This window comes from Mugil cephalus, chromosome 15 (assembly GCF_022458985.1).
Source record: "Mugil cephalus isolate CIBA_MC_2020 chromosome 15, CIBA_Mcephalus_1.1, whole genome shotgun sequence".
Lineage (NCBI taxonomy): Eukaryota > Metazoa > Chordata > Actinopteri > Mugiliformes > Mugilidae > Mugil > Mugil cephalus.
The window spans coordinates 24660314-24678277 of NC_061784.1; the positions used below are offsets into that span (position 1 = coordinate 24660314).

At 41.3% G+C, this 17964-nt stretch overlaps 5 protein-coding genes across 5 annotated transcripts; all 5 read right to left on the reverse strand.

Annotated features, from left to right (window-relative positions):
- Positions 1–371: 371 nt before the first annotated feature.
- LOC125021647 (odorant receptor 131-2-like) lies at positions 372–1331 on the reverse strand. Its single transcript, XM_047607770.1, has one exon. The coding sequence runs from the start codon at positions 1329–1331 to the stop codon at positions 372–374; it is 960 nt and encodes a 319-aa protein (XP_047463726.1).
- Positions 1332–4650: 3319 nt separating this feature from the next.
- LOC125021507 (odorant receptor 131-2-like) lies at positions 4651–5653 on the reverse strand. Its single transcript, XM_047607615.1, has one exon. The coding sequence runs from the start codon at positions 5651–5653 to the stop codon at positions 4670–4672; it is 984 nt and encodes a 327-aa protein (XP_047463571.1). The 3' UTR covers positions 4651–4669.
- A 3397-nt stretch (positions 5654–9050) lies between these two features.
- On the reverse strand, positions 9051–10113 carry LOC125021510 (odorant receptor 131-2-like). Its single transcript, XM_047607618.1, has one exon. It carries the CDS (start codon positions 10091–10093, stop codon positions 9131–9133), a length of 963 nt encoding a protein of 320 aa, XP_047463574.1. The 5' UTR covers positions 10094–10113; the 3' UTR covers positions 9051–9130.
- Positions 10114–12761: 2648 nt separating this feature from the next.
- Positions 12762–13948, reverse strand: LOC125021511 (odorant receptor 131-2-like). Its single transcript, XM_047607619.1, has one exon. It carries the CDS (start codon positions 13802–13804, stop codon positions 12842–12844), a length of 963 nt encoding a protein of 320 aa, XP_047463575.1. The 5' UTR covers positions 13805–13948; the 3' UTR covers positions 12762–12841.
- Positions 13949–16500: 2552 nt separating this feature from the next.
- On the reverse strand, positions 16501–17610 carry LOC125021648 (odorant receptor 131-2-like). Its single transcript, XM_047607771.1, has one exon. It carries the CDS (start codon positions 17479–17481, stop codon positions 16501–16503), a length of 981 nt encoding a protein of 326 aa, XP_047463727.1. The 5' UTR covers positions 17482–17610.
- Positions 17611–17964: the final 354 nt, after the last annotated feature.

Genomic DNA, 17964 nt, shown 5'->3' on the forward strand with positions numbered 1-17964 from the left:
TGACCTCCTTTAGACCCCTACTCCACCGTGTCCCCAGACAGAGACGTCCAAGTACAAAGAGACGATGTCCTTCCACATAAATGACTCTTTTTGAATAATAATTTATTGAAAGCTCAAAGCTGACAAGAGGCTTCTAGCTCAATATCACCATGAAGTCTAATCTGCTTTGGTATTTTTTTATTAACCTTAAACTAATTTGCATTTATGTAAAATTTGAAAACTAATTTACATGAACAGTGTTTCCAGCGTAAGTTTAAAATATTGACATGTACAGGAAGGCCTTTGTCTGCAGAGACCGATTTTGGTGCAGCTCAAACAATTTAACGACATTTTATCTGACAGTCATTGAAGTGAGAGCTTCTCATAAAGCTTCACTTCTCAGCCTGCGTTGATGTGACGGAGACTTTCATTCGACAGCAGAAATAGTACATGACTATGGGTCTGATGGTCTGGTCTCTGATGCCATAGATGAGAGTACTCAGACATCTGGGAAACATGATAAAACACACATAAAAAACGTTATAAATACGCACAAAAACTATCCTGGTTAACGCCTTCGAAAAAAGTATGAACAAAGGGTAAAAGATTTTGGACGACAGGTTGAGTCCCAGCTGAACCATGTGCATTATCAGGGTGTTACGAGCTTTACGAGCTGAAGCTTTATCGGTGGAGGCCGACCTGGCTGCTACTATAACACCAACATAAGAGGAAACGATCACCAGAGCCGCTGATACAAACACAAAGAAACTAAAACCTTTGTCATAATCAGCAGACGTGGAGCCCAGAAACATAGCGATGTCCGAGCAGAAGTCCGTCATCTGAAGACTCTCCAGTTCTTCAAAAGGAAATTCTAACAGCAAACCGACTCGGATGAGAATATTCAGCAAACAAAACACCCAGACGAGGACGATGGTGACCCCTGTGTTTCTGACCGTGATGATGGTAGCATGTCTGAGTGGGTAGCACACGGCTACGTACCTCTCCAGAGACATCACCACCAGAGTCAGAGGAGAGATCACAGCAGTGAGGCTGGTGAGCATGGTAAGAAAACCACATGCAGGATACGTTACAAATATTCTGAATAAAGAGATGATGTAGAGTAACTGGCCCAGAGCCATGTGGACCGTGTCTGCAAACAGGAGGTTATACAGCAGAATGAAGCGGCAGGTGTCTCTGAACACACATTTACTCCTCAGAATAAACAACATGGTCCCGTTAATGAAGAGAAAGACGCAGCATGGAACTGAAGTCAGAGTCCCCGTCATTATCCTCGTCACCAGCCCCTGATACTGCAGCTCAGCAGACACGTTGATTTGAGACGTGTTCAACATTGCAGAACAAATTCAACACAGACAAACACAACAGCTCAGTGAGTTCAGTTACAATTCCTACAACAGCTTAGAAGCAGCATCTTTTAAACACAGACCTCTGTTGGTTCACTCAGAGTGGTGCAAATATCTTTTAGCAGTGCAGACACAGCAGGTTAGAGCTGATCTGCAGCGTCTGCATCCTCACATACAACTTATAAAGTCTCACAACCTGCATATGCAACACAGTCCATGTAAACATGGCAACCAGATCTCTGTCGTAATGCGCCACTGTTCTCTATATGTGTCATGTTGTCTTCTATTGGTGTTGGTACATGTAGCCCAAATTTTTGTGTCCTTCAGAATTTTCTATATTTTTGCAAAAAAAAAAAAAAAAGACAAATTAAAACATTTGCAGATTCTCACACAAGTCCCGAAAGTAGATGAAGAGAACCCAGTCAAACACACGAATAAATGGGCTAACGGGGCTAAGCCTCCCAAGCTAGCACCAAAAAGTCAAAAGAAAAACAGAATATCTCAAAATGGGCTGATTAATTATTACATTAATTAATTACAGCCCAGCGCCACCGGTCCACTTCCATTCATTTCATTTTTGTAAATGATTGACAGGTGTCATGCCACGCCCCCATCATTCACTGATGGTTTGGGCTAAATCCAGTCAGGCCTCAGGCCGCTGCTCATTGGTCTAAAGAGCTGCTGGTGTCAGACTGGGAGAAGAAGGTCAGTTATGGCGGTGTTAGCATAAACCAGGATGACTGGATTTCGATGTTGAAATAACTCAAAGGGAGAATATGCAAACTATTTTAAAATATTTCTCAGTAGTTGCACTTTTTCATTTCATGTATTTTGCATGAAAACACCAACTGAGTGTTAATTCAATTACTGCCTTCAATAAATCTGAGAAGTTGACATTAAGGGGTGATGGTGGGTCCTGGACCACTGATGTAGAGCACCAAAGAAGTATAGTGTACCTGTAACTGAGTATTGTAGCTGATGTTTCTTGCTGCTGTGTCACTAAAACTGTATTTACTTGTATTTATTTATTTTGGAACATTTGAGACAATATTACACATCAGAGAGGCTCAGCTAAACCAGAGTCCATGTGTCCAGGAGTGTTTCCATCAATGTTCCTGGTTCAGGTCCTGGTTTAGTTTCTATGAATCAGGGATTTGTCTCATGTTTGTGTTGAAGTGTGTGATGACAACAGATGAAAGGAGCTTTGTGAGGAGCTCAGAAAAAGAGTTGTTGTTGCTCATCAGGCTGGAAAAGGTTCCACAACCATCTGTAAAGAGTCTGGAAGCCACAAATAATCCACAGAGAGTCAGACAGATTGAAGACGACTGTTCCCCTCCACAGGAGTGGTCCACCAACAAACATCACTCCATCATAGTGGGAGAGGAACCAGAGGAACCCAGGGGAACTTCTAAGCAGCTAAAGGCCTCTCTCACATTGGCTGATGTTCATGTTGATGAATCCACTCAACAACCAAAGACACTGCTCTCTGTCCACAAAGAACATGTGGGACAATGTTTAGTGGACAGATGAGACCAGAGGAGAATAGTTTGGTTTAAATGTTTGGAGATGAACCAACACTGCATTCCAGCATCAGAACCTCATCCCTCCATGAAACATGGGGGCGCTAATGTCCTGGTTTGGGCCTGTTCTGCTGCATCTGCTCATCATTGATGGACCAATGAACTGTGAATTCTACCAGTGAACTCTGAAAGAAAATGTCAGGACATGAGTCCATGAGCTGAATGTGAAGAGAAACTGGGTCATGGAGGAAGACAAGGAGCCCAAGAACACCAGTGGTTCTCCAGAAGAACCAGATGAATGTTTAGGAACAAGTCAAAGTCCTGACCTTCATCCAGTACAAATGTTGGAGCATCAGCTGATGAGAGGAAACCACCAACATCTCACAACTCAGCTGGTTCTGATCTGGGATCAGATTAGACCCTGATCAGCTGTTACAGGAACATTTATTCTGAAAGACTCACAGACTCACACACTGGACACAAGGACCCACTCAGGTTCAGTATTTTCTTGAGGTTGCTCATCCCTCTGTACTTCAACTGTGAATTGCACCTTTTGTTCAGACCACACTCTAACTCAGTGCTGCCCAATTCCGGTCCTCGGGGACCCACTGCCCTGCATGTTTATAATGTTTCCCTCCTACAACACACCTGATTCAAATGAATGGTTCGTTATCAGGCCACTGCAGAGCCTGATAACGAGCTGATCATTTTAATCAGGTGTGTTGTAGGAGGGAAACATTATAAACATGCAGGGCAGTGGGTCCCCGAGGACCGGAATTGGGCAGCACTGCTCTAACCTGTTGTAAAGTATCTGACTATCATTATTCATGCAATTCAATACTTAACACACACACACACATATATATATATATATATATATATGTGTATAACATATATATATATATATATGTATATATATGTATATGTATGTATATGTATATACCAACACTTGTATATCGTTTATTCTATTCTATTTTTTTCTCATCATTTAACTTTTATATAACTCACTCTTTAGTCTTGTTATTTTTCTGCCTCTATGTTGCTGTTGCAGACTGTGATTTCTTCATTGTGGGACAAGTAAAGGTTTTCTAATTGTAATTCTAACATGGTGCTCACTTATTTTTTCATTTTCTGGTTAGAGTGAAGTTTATATCATTCATTTTATTGTAGTTCTTTATTTTTTTATTTATTATTTGCTGTAAGTGGGATTCACAAAGTAAGAATTTTATTGTTTAAGCTTCGCTGTGTGTATGACAACAAACTTATAGAATCTCAAATCTTGAATCTTTAATACGACTCTAACAACTACACTGTAGTTGTTCTGCTACTATATTATATACAGAATTCATAAATCTTGTATAGTTTCATGCATATACTCATATAATTATATATTTATTTCTTATGCTGTCACATATTTTATATTAACACATACCCTGAATTTCTTTTATTATCTTAAAACAAGTACAAATTAATTGGGTTTGAGGACGAGACCAGAGCCAAAAAGAATACACATAGTGTGAAAGATATGAACAGTTCAGAAACCCTCTGAGTGAGAGTCGCTGTAATAAGAGTTCCTAATTTGATTAAATCCTCCAATATGGAGGTCAATGGCAGCAACGTCCATATAACACAGATATCAGTGGCTGTTTTCTCTCTTTACAGCCAACATCCCTGTATCAGCAGTGCTACATATGAGTCTTAACCAGAACAGCAAAATTAGTTTTGTTGGACAATGATAAAAAATAGAATTGTCGTCTGTAGGAAACGTCTTTTTTTTTTTTTTTTTAAATCGAGTATAGACGTCATTTACAAGTGCATGAAGAGCTCAGGGTGACCGCCCGGCCGGACCAAACCAACTTTGAGTTGACAGCAGAGATGGTGCATGAGGACGGGTCTGATGCTCTGGTCTCTGATGCCATAAATGAAAGAGCTCAGACATCTGGGGAAGATGATAATGAAGATATATAAAACATTCTGGATGCGTACAAATATGATCCTTGTTGTAATTCTGTACAGAACCGTGAGTAACGGGATGTACATGGTTGAAGAGAGACTGAGGCCCAGCTGAACCAGGTGCAGAAGCAGAGTGTTACGAGCTTTTTGGGTCGAAGCTTTGTCGGTGGAGGCCGACCTGGCTGCTAGCGTCACACTGACGTACGTGGACACAATGACCACGCTGGCTGACACAAACACCAAACAAGTAAAACCTTTGTCATAATCAGCAGAACCTGACCCAAGACGCATAGCTACGTCAGAACAGAAGTCTTTCATCTGCAGACTATGGAGGTCTTCAAAAGGAAACTGTAAGAGCAAAACTACTCGAATGATTATATTTAGTGAACTGAAGGCCCAGACTAGGACGATAGCCAGCCCTGTGTTTCTGACCGTGATGATGGTAGCATGTCTGAGTGGGTAGCACACGGCTACATACCTCTCCAGAGACATCACCACCAGAGTCAGAGGAGAGATCACAAACGTGAGGCCGGCAAGAAAGGTGAGAACACCACAAACAGGATACGACAGCATCACTCTACAAGCTGCGACCACGTAAAGTGTTTGGCTCAGTGCCAACTGTACAGTATCTGCAACGAGGAGGTTGTACAGCAGAACGTAGCGGCAGGTCTCCCTGAACACCGGTTTACTCCTCAACACAAACAACATGGTCCCGTTAATGAAGAGAAAGACACAGCATGGAACTGTAATCAACATGGAAAACAACAGTCTCTCCAACACACCCTGATACTGCAGCTCAGAAGTAACATTAGACACAGATTGGTTTCCACTGGACATTTTAGAGAAGCAGTCAACTTCCTGATGTAAAAGAAACCACAAAGAAGATGTTGCTGTTCGTAGTCCGACTATTTAGATCCGGGATCGGCAGAGATGTGGAGTCGCTGGGTTTGGAGCTATAACTGCTGGGTTTGCTTCCATCCAACACTGTTTATGAGCTCTGTACTCACGCCTGTTTGACGTCACATCACAACCTCATGGATCTTTTCTCCCTAGTTACTTTCCAGAAACTTGATCTCTAGGGTACCTAGGGTACTGGGAGGTGAGTCTCACCTGAAAGACCAAATAAATACAAATATCTCCAAAACTATCAGGTCCATGTTCATGACCCTGGTCTCCATGATGGACTCTGGTCTCCATGATGGACCCTGGTCTCTATGATGGACCTTGGCCTCTATGATGGACCCTGGTCTCTATGGTGGACCCTGGTCTCTATGGTGGATCCTGGTTTCTATGGATAGGTCAGACTTCAGTAACATTGTCTCTGATTAATTAGCGATAAACTAAAATATCTTCTAGGTTAGAGATAAGAAACCACCCTAATAGCAATTATATCATTCTGAACTCATCTATCAACCCCTGGACTAGACCTAGACTAGACCTAGACTAGACCTGCACCCAGAGTTTCTAGAAACACCAAAAAGCTCACATGTTCTCCAAAGGTTCTATTAAAATAGAACCAGGTGCACTCTCCATCTGGAAATTTGGATCAAACTCAAGAACCCAAAGTGTTCCTCCATGTTAGGTTTTTATTAGAGATGCAACGAAGTAGAACTACTTCACTACTTTACTTAAGTACATCAATGATATCTGTATTTTTTCCTCCTATTTGAACCTTTCCTTCGCTCCATAATTTCTGTTTTATTTTCTGTTACTCGTTACAACCGACATTTCATAAAACCCCGCCCCCATACATCGGTCATACATCCTAGCAACCGTTACTATGGGAATAACGTCTGTCAACTGCCAACTTCCGACAGGTTAAATGTTGAAGCAGCGTTGCTGACACTACGTAGTCGGGGGGCCGTGTTCTTCCCAACAGGAACGGACCCTCAAGTGGATCAAACAGTGTGGAAGGCTCCACTCCAGCTACATATCAAGAAAATAACAAGCTACATACTTCTGCTCCAAGGTAAAGCTAGAATGGGCTAAAGCCGTAGTGATAGCTAGCTAGCTAACGCCAAGCTAGCAAGACGCTCATATATACAAAACTGAATATCATTGATACGGTTACTACTGGAAAGTATTAGTAATATTGGAGTCTAACTAACATTAGTTAACTTATTGTTAGCTAGCTAGCGAGTTCACGTTAGCCAGCTAACTTTAGCTGTTGCGTTGTGTCTTTTGAGAAACGCCAGTTATAAAAATATTAGGAACCATTCCACGCCCGTGTTATCGTCATCATCGCTACCAGAGCGGCAGATGGTAGATCTGTCACCAGGTTTGATGAATCAACTGATGGAGCTGTCTTATAAAGAGACTTTGATTGGATTTGATTCATAATAAGACGACAGTGTGTGCTCCTGGAGGGACATAATTGGTCATTTTTTGTCTACAGAGAGCTAAGCTCAGTGTTTCAAGGTGCTCTAATCACTTGTTATTTATTTATTTATTTATTTTTTTTACATTAGAAACACTTGTATGTGGTGTTTGGCAGCTTTAGTTGGTTTTACAATAGTGATTGACTCCATGTACATGTACTCTGTCATGTACATTCCTGTTCTTGTTCTGCTGCTACAACCAAAGGAACTGGAGTGTCCTTTAGGCTTAACCTCCTGAGATCCGAGCTTTTACTTGGTCTGCATTTTTAATTTTGCCAAGGTATTTGGGATCAGTAGGACCTAAGGCATATAAAAACTAAGCATCATCTTTGAACAGGAAGTAGTAGTTTTTGAAAAAAAAAGAAGAGACAATGTCCTCATATGTGGACACTCCTCTGGGATTATTTTTTCCTTTATGTTGTAATAAAGTCACCAATGTGTAACAAAATATAAAAGTGTTTATTTTAATACCTGAACGTGACGGAGCAAAGACAGAACAATGAAATCCCAACGTCCTCAAAAGAGTACTTACTAATTAGATACGTATGGGGCTTATTGAAATTGATAAAAATTTGTGCATTATATCAAACTAGAAACGTTACTAACCATAAATAAATAACTTTGCTACCACTAGGTGGCAGATCAAAGCATCCTTTAATGAGGACAATGGGTTTAAATAAAGCTGAATAAGCTCCATTAAAACCTAAATTAATGTCCCCATATGAGGACACAGGGTCTCAGGAAGCTAACGTTTGATAAAATATAAACAATGATAATCAAATTGTTGACTGCGTTCTTTAATAACTACATAACACAAAACTTGTGTTTTTACTTTCAGTATTTAAGTAATAAATATTAAAATACACTACTTGCAATACTTAAGTACAAAAAATGTTGAATACTTTAATACTTCCACTTAAGTGTGTTGCTTAAAGAACCCTTCAACTTCTACTCATGTCACTTCTTTAAAAGAGTACTTGTACTTTTACTCAAGTATGTTTAAGCTAAACAGCCACCAAGGCTACATGCTACATAGCAATGCTAAGCTAACTTTCACTACAAGAGGGCTGCGTTATTTATTATCTGTAGTACCACCAATAGACCACTGGATAGAGACAAACAGCATGTATGAAAATTGAGGCACATGGCTCAGATTCTGTTTGTATATCCACTGTGGATATAAAAAGTATGCACAATTGCACAGCCCTGTTAAATGACAGGTATTTGTCATGTAAAAAATAAGACCAGCATCAATCATTTCAGAGCTTTTTCCACCTTTAATACAACTCAAACTCATACTCATGTGTTTGTTTATTTGAAAACACGGGCCAATATTCCATATCAGAGAGGAGCTATTCCAGGATTAAACCAGAGGTCCATGTGTTCAGAAGTGTTTTCCATCCATGTGATGAGACTCAGGTCCTGGTTTAGTTTCTATAAGTCAGGATTTGTCTCAGTCTGATCTTCACAACACATGTTTGTGTTGAAGTGTGTGATGACAACAGATCAAAGGAGCTTTGTGAGGAGCTCAGAAAAAGAGTTGTTGTTTGCTCATCAGGCTGGAAAAGGTTCACAACCATCTCTAAAGAGTCTGGAAGCCACAGATAATCCACAGAGAGTCAGACAGATTGAAGACGACTGTTCCCTCCACAGGAGTGGTCCACCAACAAACATCACTCCATCATAGTGGGAGAGGAACCAGAGGAACCTCCTTTTTTCCGATATGTGTTGTGTTGTTATACACTGTTTAATGTTAAAGGACTACAGATGTAAATTATCATCTCTGCTATAATTCTGCATGTTTACATGACTGTTTGTTTGTTCATTGTTAATTTCTAATCCATAAATAAACATAATTAGTTTTGTTGTACAACAATAGGAAACTTGAGGGTTTTTGAAATCGAGTATAGACGTCATTTACAAGTGCATGAAGAGCTCAGGGTGACCGCCCCGGCCGGACCAAACCAACTTTGAGTTGACAGCAGAGATGGTGCATGAGGACGGGTCTGATGCTCTGGTCTCTGATGCCATAAATGAAAGAGCTCAGACATCTGGGGAAGATGACAATGAACATATATAAAACATTCTGGATGCGTACAAATATTATCCTCGTAATTCTGTACAGAACCGTGAGTAACGGGATGTACAAGGTTGAAGAGAGACTGAGGCCCAGCTGAACCAGGTGCAGAAGCAGAGTGTTACGAGCTTTTTGGGTCGAAGCTTTGTCGGTGGAGGCCGACCTGGCTGCTAGCGTCACACTGACGTACGTGGACACAATGACCACGCTGGCTGACACAAACACCAAACAAGTAAAACCTTCGTCATAATCAGCAGAACCTGACCCAAGACGCATAACTACGCCAGAACAGAAGTCTTTCATCTGCAGACTATGGAGGTCTTCAAAAGGAAACTGTAAGAGCAAAACCACTCGAATGATTATATTTAGTGAACTGAAGGCCCAGACTAGGACGATAGCCAGCCCTGTGTTTCTGACCGTGATGATGGTAGCATGTTTGAGTGGGTAGCACACGGCTACATACCTCTCCAGAGACATCACCACCAGAGTCAGAGGAGAGATCACAAATGTGAGTCTGGCAAGAAAGGTGAGAACACCACAAACAGGATACGACAGCATCACTCTACAAGCTGCGACCACGTAAAGTGTTTGGCTCAGTGCCAACTGTACAGTATCTGCAACGAGGAGGTTGTACAGCAGAACGTAGCGGCAGGTCTCCCTGAACACCGGTTTACTCCTCAACACAAACAACATGGTCCCGTTAATGAAGAGAAAGACACAGCATGAAACTGTAGTCAACATGGAAAACAACAGTCTCTCCAACACACCCTGATACTGCAGCTCAGAAGTAACATTAGACACAGATTGGTTTCCACTGGACATTTTAGAGAAGCAGTCAACTTCCTGATGTAAAAGAAACCACAAAGAAGATGTTGCTGTTCGTAGTCCGACTATTTAGATCCGGGATCGGCAGAGATGTGGAGTCGCTGGGTTTGTTTCCATCCAACACTGTTTATGAGCTCTGTACTCACGCCTGTTTGACGTCACATCACAACCCCATGGATATTTTCTCCCTAGCTACTTTCCAGAAACTTGGTCATGTAAGATTCGTCTCCATTGGGGATATTTAAATTTAAACCTGTAATGAGTCTTACTGATTAAAGTCACTTCTGTACTCATCTATCAACCCCTGATCTAGACCTGGACCAAGAGTTTCTAGAAATACCACAAAGCTTGCATGTTCTCCAAAGGTTGTTAGTAAAAATAGGATTCAGTAATAATACACTGGATACTCCAGGATCATGGTTCTTCCCAACAGGAGCGGAGCCTCAAGTGGATCAAACAGTGTGGAAGGCTCCACTCCAGCTACATCTCAAGAAAATAACAAGCTACATACGTCTGCTCCAAGATAAGGCAGAATGGGACTGAAGTCATAGTGAATGCTAGCTAGCTAACATTTAGCTGGCAAGTTGCTCACATATACAAAACTGTATATCAAAGTTATGGTTACTACTGGGAAATACGAGTAATATTAGAGCCTAACTTACATTAGTTAACTAGCTAGCTAGCAAGTTCACGTTTGCTAGCTAACTTTATCTGTTGCGTTGTGTCTCAATGCTGGAGCTCTCTCTAACGATATGTTTCGTTGGTTTAAATCAGAGTTTGAACATGGCATCCAACGGGCCATTTAAACTTTTTAATTTTCGTCTTATCCTACTCCCTGAGGCTGCTCGTTGTGTTTGAGGTAGAGCTCGTGGGGTTTCTCAGATATGGTACGCTTTCTCCTCAATAATCGTATTTTCCCTTTTGTTGCATTTTTTAATATTTTGGATATCTCCCTCCACTGCATACTTAGACTTAGACTTAGGCCCAATCCTCCCCTTAGCCTTCCCTTAGTCTAACCCCTTCCTCTCCGCCCTCTGTTTCGAGTGACAAGAGTGAGGGGTGAAAACATTCCCCTAGGAAATGAAACGGCACTCAGTTGCCGTTAGTCATCACGCATTGCCGTTTGCTTGCGAAGATGACAACTGTAAACAATCCAAGATGCCGCCGCCAGCTGTTGCGGCATTTGTTTTGGCCTTAATACATTTACGACTTTCTGCGGCGGCCGAAGACCTACGAGAAACGACAGTATCTGAGGAACCTGCAATGGAAACAATCCTGTTCATGCACAGCTGTAAGCTGTAACAATGAAATCCCAACGTCCTCAAAAGAGTACTTACTAATTAGATACATAGGGGCTCATTGCAATTGATAAAATTTGTTAAATTTGTGCATTATATCAAACTAGAAACATTACTAACCATAAATAAATAACTTTGCTACCACTAGGTGGCAGATCAAAGCATCCTTTAATGAGGACAATGGGTTTAAATAAAGCTGAATAAGCTCCATTAAAACCTAAATTAATGTCCCCATATGAGGACACAGGGTCTCAGGAAGCTAACGTTTGATAAAATATAAACAATGATAATCAAATTGTTGACTGCGTTCTTTAATAACTACATAACACAAAACTTGTGTTTTTACTTTCAGTATTTAAGTAATAAATATTAAAATACACTACTTGCAATACTTAAGTACAAAAAATGTTGAATACTTTAATACTTCCACTTAAGTGTGTTGCTTAAAGAACCCTTCAACTTCTACTCATGTCACTTCTTTAAAAGAGTACTTGTACTTTTACTCAAGTATGTTAAGCTAACAGCCACCAAGGCTACATGCTACATAGCAATGCTAAGCTAACTTTCACTACAAGAGGGCTGCGTTATTTATTATCTGTAGTACCACCAATAGACCACTGGATAGAGACAAACAGCATGTATGAAATTGAGGCACATGGCTCAGATTCTGTTTGTATATCCACTGTGGATATAAAAAGTATGCACAATTGCACAGCCCTGTTAAATGACAGGTATTTGTCATGTAAAAAATAAGACCAGCATCAATCATTTCAGAGCTTTTTCCACCTTTAATACAACTCAAACTCATACTCATGTGTTTGTTTATTTGAAAACACGGGCCAATATTCCATATCAGAGAGGAGCTATTCCAGGATTAAACCAGAGTCCATGTGTTCAGAAGTGTTTCCATCCATGTGATGAGACTCAGGTCCTGGTTTAGTTTCTATAAGTCAGGGATTTGTCTCAGTCTGATCTTCACAACACATGTTTGTGTTGAAGTGTGTGATGACAACAGATCAAAGGAGCTTTGTGAGGAGCTCAGAAAAAGAGTTGTTGTTGCTCATCAGGCTGGAAAAGGTTCCACAACCATCTCTAAAGAGTCTGGAAGCCACAAATAATCCACAGAGAGTCAGACAGATTGAAGACGACTGTTCCCCTCCACAGGAGTGGTCCACCAACAAACATCACTCCATCATAGTGGGAGAGGAACCAGAGGAACCTCCTTTTTTCCGATATGTGTTGTGTTGTTATACACTGTTTAATGTTAAAGGACTACAGATGTAAATTATCATCTCTGCTATAATTCTGCATGTTTACATGACTGTTTGTTTGTTCATTGTTAATTTCTAATCCATAAATAAACATAATTAGTTTTGTTGTACAACAATAGGAAACTTGAGGGTTTTTGAAATCGAGTATAGACGTCATTTACAAGTGCATGAAGAGCTCAGGGTGACCGCCCCGGCCGGACCAAACCAACTTTGAGTTGACAGCAGAGATGGTGCATGAGGACGGGTCTGATGCTCTGGTCTCTGATGCCATAAATGAAAGAGCTCAGACATCTGGGGAAGATGACAATGAACATATATAAAACATTCTGGATGCGTACAAATATTATCCTCGTAATTCTGTACAGAACCGTGAGTAACGGGATGTACAAGGTTGAAGAGAGACTGAGGCCCAGCTGAACCAGGTGCAGAAGCAGAGTGTTACGAGCTTTTTGGGTCGAAGCTTTGTCGGTGGAGGCCGACCTGGCTGCTAGCGTCACACTGACGTACGTGGACACAATGACCACGCTGACTGACACAAACACCAAACAAGTAAAACCTTCGTCATAATCAGCAGAACCTGACCCAAGACGCATAACTACGCCAGAACAGAAGTCTTTCATCTGCAGACTATGGAGGTCTTCAAAAGGAAACTGTAAGAGCAAAACCACTCGAATGATTATATTTAGTGAACTGAAGGCCCAGACTAGGACGATAGCCAGCCCTGTGTTTCTGACCGTGATGATGGTAGCATGTTTGAGTGGGTAGCACACGGCTACATACCTCTCCAGAGACATCACCACCAGAGTCAGAGGAGAGATCACAAATGTGAGTCTGGCAAGAAAGGTGAGAACACCACAAACAGGATACGACAGCATCACTCTACAAGCTGCGACCACGTAAAGTGTTTGGCTCAGTGCCAACTGTACAGTATCTGCAACGAGGAGGTTGTACAGCAGAACGTAGCGGCAGGTCTCCCTGAACACCGGTTTACTCCTCAACACAAACAACATGGTCCCGTTAATGAAGAGAAAGACACAGCATGAAACTGTAGTCAACATGGAAAACAACAGTCTCTCCAACACACCCTGATACTGCAGCTCAGAAGTAACATTAGACACAGATTGGTTTCCACTGGACATTTTAGAGAAGCAGTCAACTTCCTGATGTAAAAGAAACCACAAAGAAGATGTTGCTGTTCGTAGTCCGACTATTTAGATCCGGGATCGGCAGAGATGTGGAGTCGCTGGGTTTGTTTCCATCCAACACTGTTTATGAGCTCTGTACTCACGCCTGTTTGACGTCACATCACAACCCCATGGATATTTTCTCCCTAGCTACTTTCCAGAAACTTGGTCATGTAAGATCGTCTCCATTGGGGATATTTAAATTTAAACCTGTAATGAGTCTTACTGATTAAAGTCACTTCTGTACTCATCTATCAACCCCTGATCTAGACCTGGACCAAGAGTTTCTAGAAATACCACAAAGCTTGCATGTTCTCCAAAGGTTGTAGTAAAAATAGGATTCAGTAATAATACACTGGATACTCCAGGATCATGGTTCTTCCCAACAGGAGCGGAGCCTCAAGTGGATCAAACAGTGTGGAAGGCTCCACTCCAGCTACATCTCAAGAAAATAACAAGCTACATACGTCTGCTCCAAGATAAGGCGAGAATGGACTGAAGTCATAGTGAATGCTAGCTAGCTAACATTTAGCTGGCAAGTTGCTCACATATACAAAACTGTATATCAAAGTTATGGTTACTACTGGGAAATACGAGTAATATTAGAGCCTAACTTACATTAGTTAACTAGCTAGCTAGCAAGTTCACGTTTGCTAGCTAACTTTATCTGTTGCGTTGTGTCTCAATGCTGGGAGCTCTCTCTAACGATATGTTTCGTTGGTTTAAATCAGAGTTGAACATGGCATCCCAACGGGCCATTTAAACTTTTTAATTTTCGTCTTATCCTACTCCTGAGGCTGCTCGTTGTGTTTGAGGTAGAGCTCGTGGGGTTTCTCAGATATGGTACGCTTTCTCCTCAATAATCGTATTTTCCCCTTTGTTGAATATTTTAATATTTTGGATATATCCCCCCACTGCATACTTAGACTTAGACTTAGGCCCAATCCTCCCCCTTAGCCCTTCCCCTTAGTCTACCCCTTCCTCTCCGCCCTCTGTTTCGAGTGACAAGAGTGAGGGGTGAAAACATTCCCCTAGGAAATGAAACGGCACTCAGTTGCCGTTAGTCATCACGCATTGCCGTTTGCTTGCGAAGATGACAACTGTAAACAATCCAAGATGCCGCCGCCAGCTGTTGCGGCATTTGTTTTGGCCCTTAATACATTTACGACTTTCTGCGGCGGCCGAAGACCTACGAGAATACGACAGTATCTGAGGAACCTGCAATGGAAACAATCCTGTTCATGCACAGCTGTAAGCTGTAACAATGAAATCCCAACGTCCTCAAAAGAGTACTTACTAATTAGATACATAGGGGCTCATTGCAATTGATAAAATTTGTTAAATTTGTGCATTATATCAAACTAGAAACATTACTAACCATAAATAAATAACTTTGCTACCACTAGGTGGCAGATCAAAGCATCCTTTAATGAGGACAATGGGTTTAAATAAAGCTGAATAAGCTCCATTAAAACCTAAATTAATGTCCCCATATGAGGACACAGGGTCTCAGGAAGCTAACGTTTGATAAAATATAAACAATGATATTCAAACTTTTGACTGCGTTCTTTAATAACTACATAACACAAAACTTGTGTTTTTACTTTCAGTATTTAAGTAATAAATATTAAAATACACTACTTGCAATACTTAAGTACAAAAAATGTTGAATACTTTAGTACTTCCACTTAAGTGTGTTGCTTAAAGAACCCTTCAACTTCTACTCATGTCACTTCTTTAAAAGAGTACTTGTACTTTTACTCAAGTATGTTAAGCTAACAGCCACCAAGGCTACATGCTACATAGCAATGCTAAGCTAACTTTCACTACAAGAGGGCTGCGTTATTTATTATCTGTAGTACCACCAATAGACCACTGGATAGAGACAAACAGCATGTATGAAATTGAGGCACATGGCTCAGATTCTGTTTGTATATCCACTGTGGATATAAAAAGTATGCACAATTGCACAGCCCTGTTAAATGACAGGTATTTGTCATGTAAAAAATAAGACCAGCATCAATCATTTCAGAGCTTTTTCCACCTTTAATACAACTCAAACTCATACTCATGTGTTTGTTTATTTGAGAACACGGGCCAATATTCCATATCAGAGAGGAGCTACTTCAGGATTAAACCAGAGTCCATGTGTTCAGAAGTGTTTCCATCCATGTGATGAGACTCAGGTCCTGGTTTAGTTTCTATAGGTCAGGGATTTGTCTCAGTCTGATCTTCACAACACATGTTTGTGTTGAAGTGTGTGATGACAACGGACAAAGGAGCTTTGTGAGGAGCTCAGAAAAAGAGTTGTTGTTGCTCATCAGGCTGGAAAAGGTTCCACAACCATCTCTAAAGAGTCTGGAAGCCACAAATAATCCACAGAGAGTCAGACAGAATGAAAATGACAGGGGAACCTCCTTTTTTCCGATATGTGTTGTGTTGTTATACACTGTTTAATGTTAAGGGACTACAGATGTAAATTATCATCTCTGCTATAATCCTGCATTTTTATTTGACTGTATTTTGTTCATTGTTCATTTCAAATAAATAAATAAATAAACAAAATTTGTTTTGTTGGACAATGATAAAAAATAGAAGTGTGGTCTGTAGGAAACTAGAGTAGTTTTTTTTAAATCGAGTATAGACGTCAGTTACAAGTGCATGAAGAGCTCAGGGTGACCGCCCGGCCGGACCAATCCAACTTTGAGTTGACAGCAGAGATGGTGCATGAGGACGGGTCTGATGCTCTGGTCTCTGATGCCATAAATGAAAGAGCTCAGACATCTGGGGAAGATGATAATGAAGATATATAAAACATTCCGGATGCGTGCAAATATTATCCTCGTAATTCTGTACAGAACCGTGAGTAACGGGATGTACAAGGTTGAAGAGAGACTGAGGCCCAGCTGAACCAGGTGCAGAAGCAGAGTGTTACGAGCTTTTTGGGTCGAAGCTTTGTCGATGGAGGCCGACCTGGCTGCTAGCGTCACACTGACGTACGTAGACACAATGACCACGCTGGCTGACACAAACACCAACCAAGTAAAACCATCGTCATAATCAGCAGAACCTGACCAAAGACGCATAGTTACACCAGAACAGAAGTCTTTCATCTGCAGACTATGGAGGTCTTCAAAAGGAAACTGTAAGAGCAAAACAACTTGAATGATTATATTTAGTGAACTGAAGGCCCAGACTAGGACGATAGCCAGCCCTGTGTTTCTGACCGTGATGATGGTAGCATGTCTGAGTGGGTAGCACACGGCTACATACCTCTCCAGAGACATCACCACCAGAGTCAGAGGAGAGATCACAAATGTGAGTCTGGCAAGAAAGGTGAGAACACCACAAACAGGATACGACAGCATCACTCTACAAGCTGCGACCACGTGAAGTGTTTGGCTCAGTGCCAACTGTACAGTATCTGCAACGAGGAGGTTGTACAGCAGAACGTAGCGGCAGGTCTCCCTGAACACCGGTTTACTCCTCAACACAAACAACATGGTCCCGTTAATGAAGAAAAAGACACAGCATGAAACTGTAATCAACATGGAAATCAACAGTCTCTCCAACACAACCTGATTCTGCAGCTCAGAAGTAACATTAGACACAGATTGGTTTCCACTGGACATTTTAGAGAAGCAGTCAACTTCCTGATGTAAAAGAAACCACAAAGAAGATGTTGCTGTTCGTAGTCCGACTATTTAGATCCGGGGTCGGCAGAGATGTGGAGTCGCTGGGTTTGGAGCTTTAACTGCTGGGTTTACCTCCATCCAATACTATTTATGAGCTCTGTACTCACGCCTGTTTGATGACACATCACAACCTCATGGATCTTTTCTCCCTAGTTACTTTCCAGAAACTTGGTCATGTAAGATCGTCTCCATTGGGGATATTTAAATTTAAACCTGTAATGAGTCTGTGACTGATTAAAGTCACCATAACCTCTTAGTCCCTAGGGTACTGTGAGATGAGTCTCACCCAAAAAGACCAAATAAATCACAAATATCTCCAAATCGATCAGGTGCTTTGTCACGACCCATGACCCAGTAACAAATAATCCCTCCATCGTGTCCTGGGCTGACCCTAAGGCCTCCTTCCGATCGGACATGCCG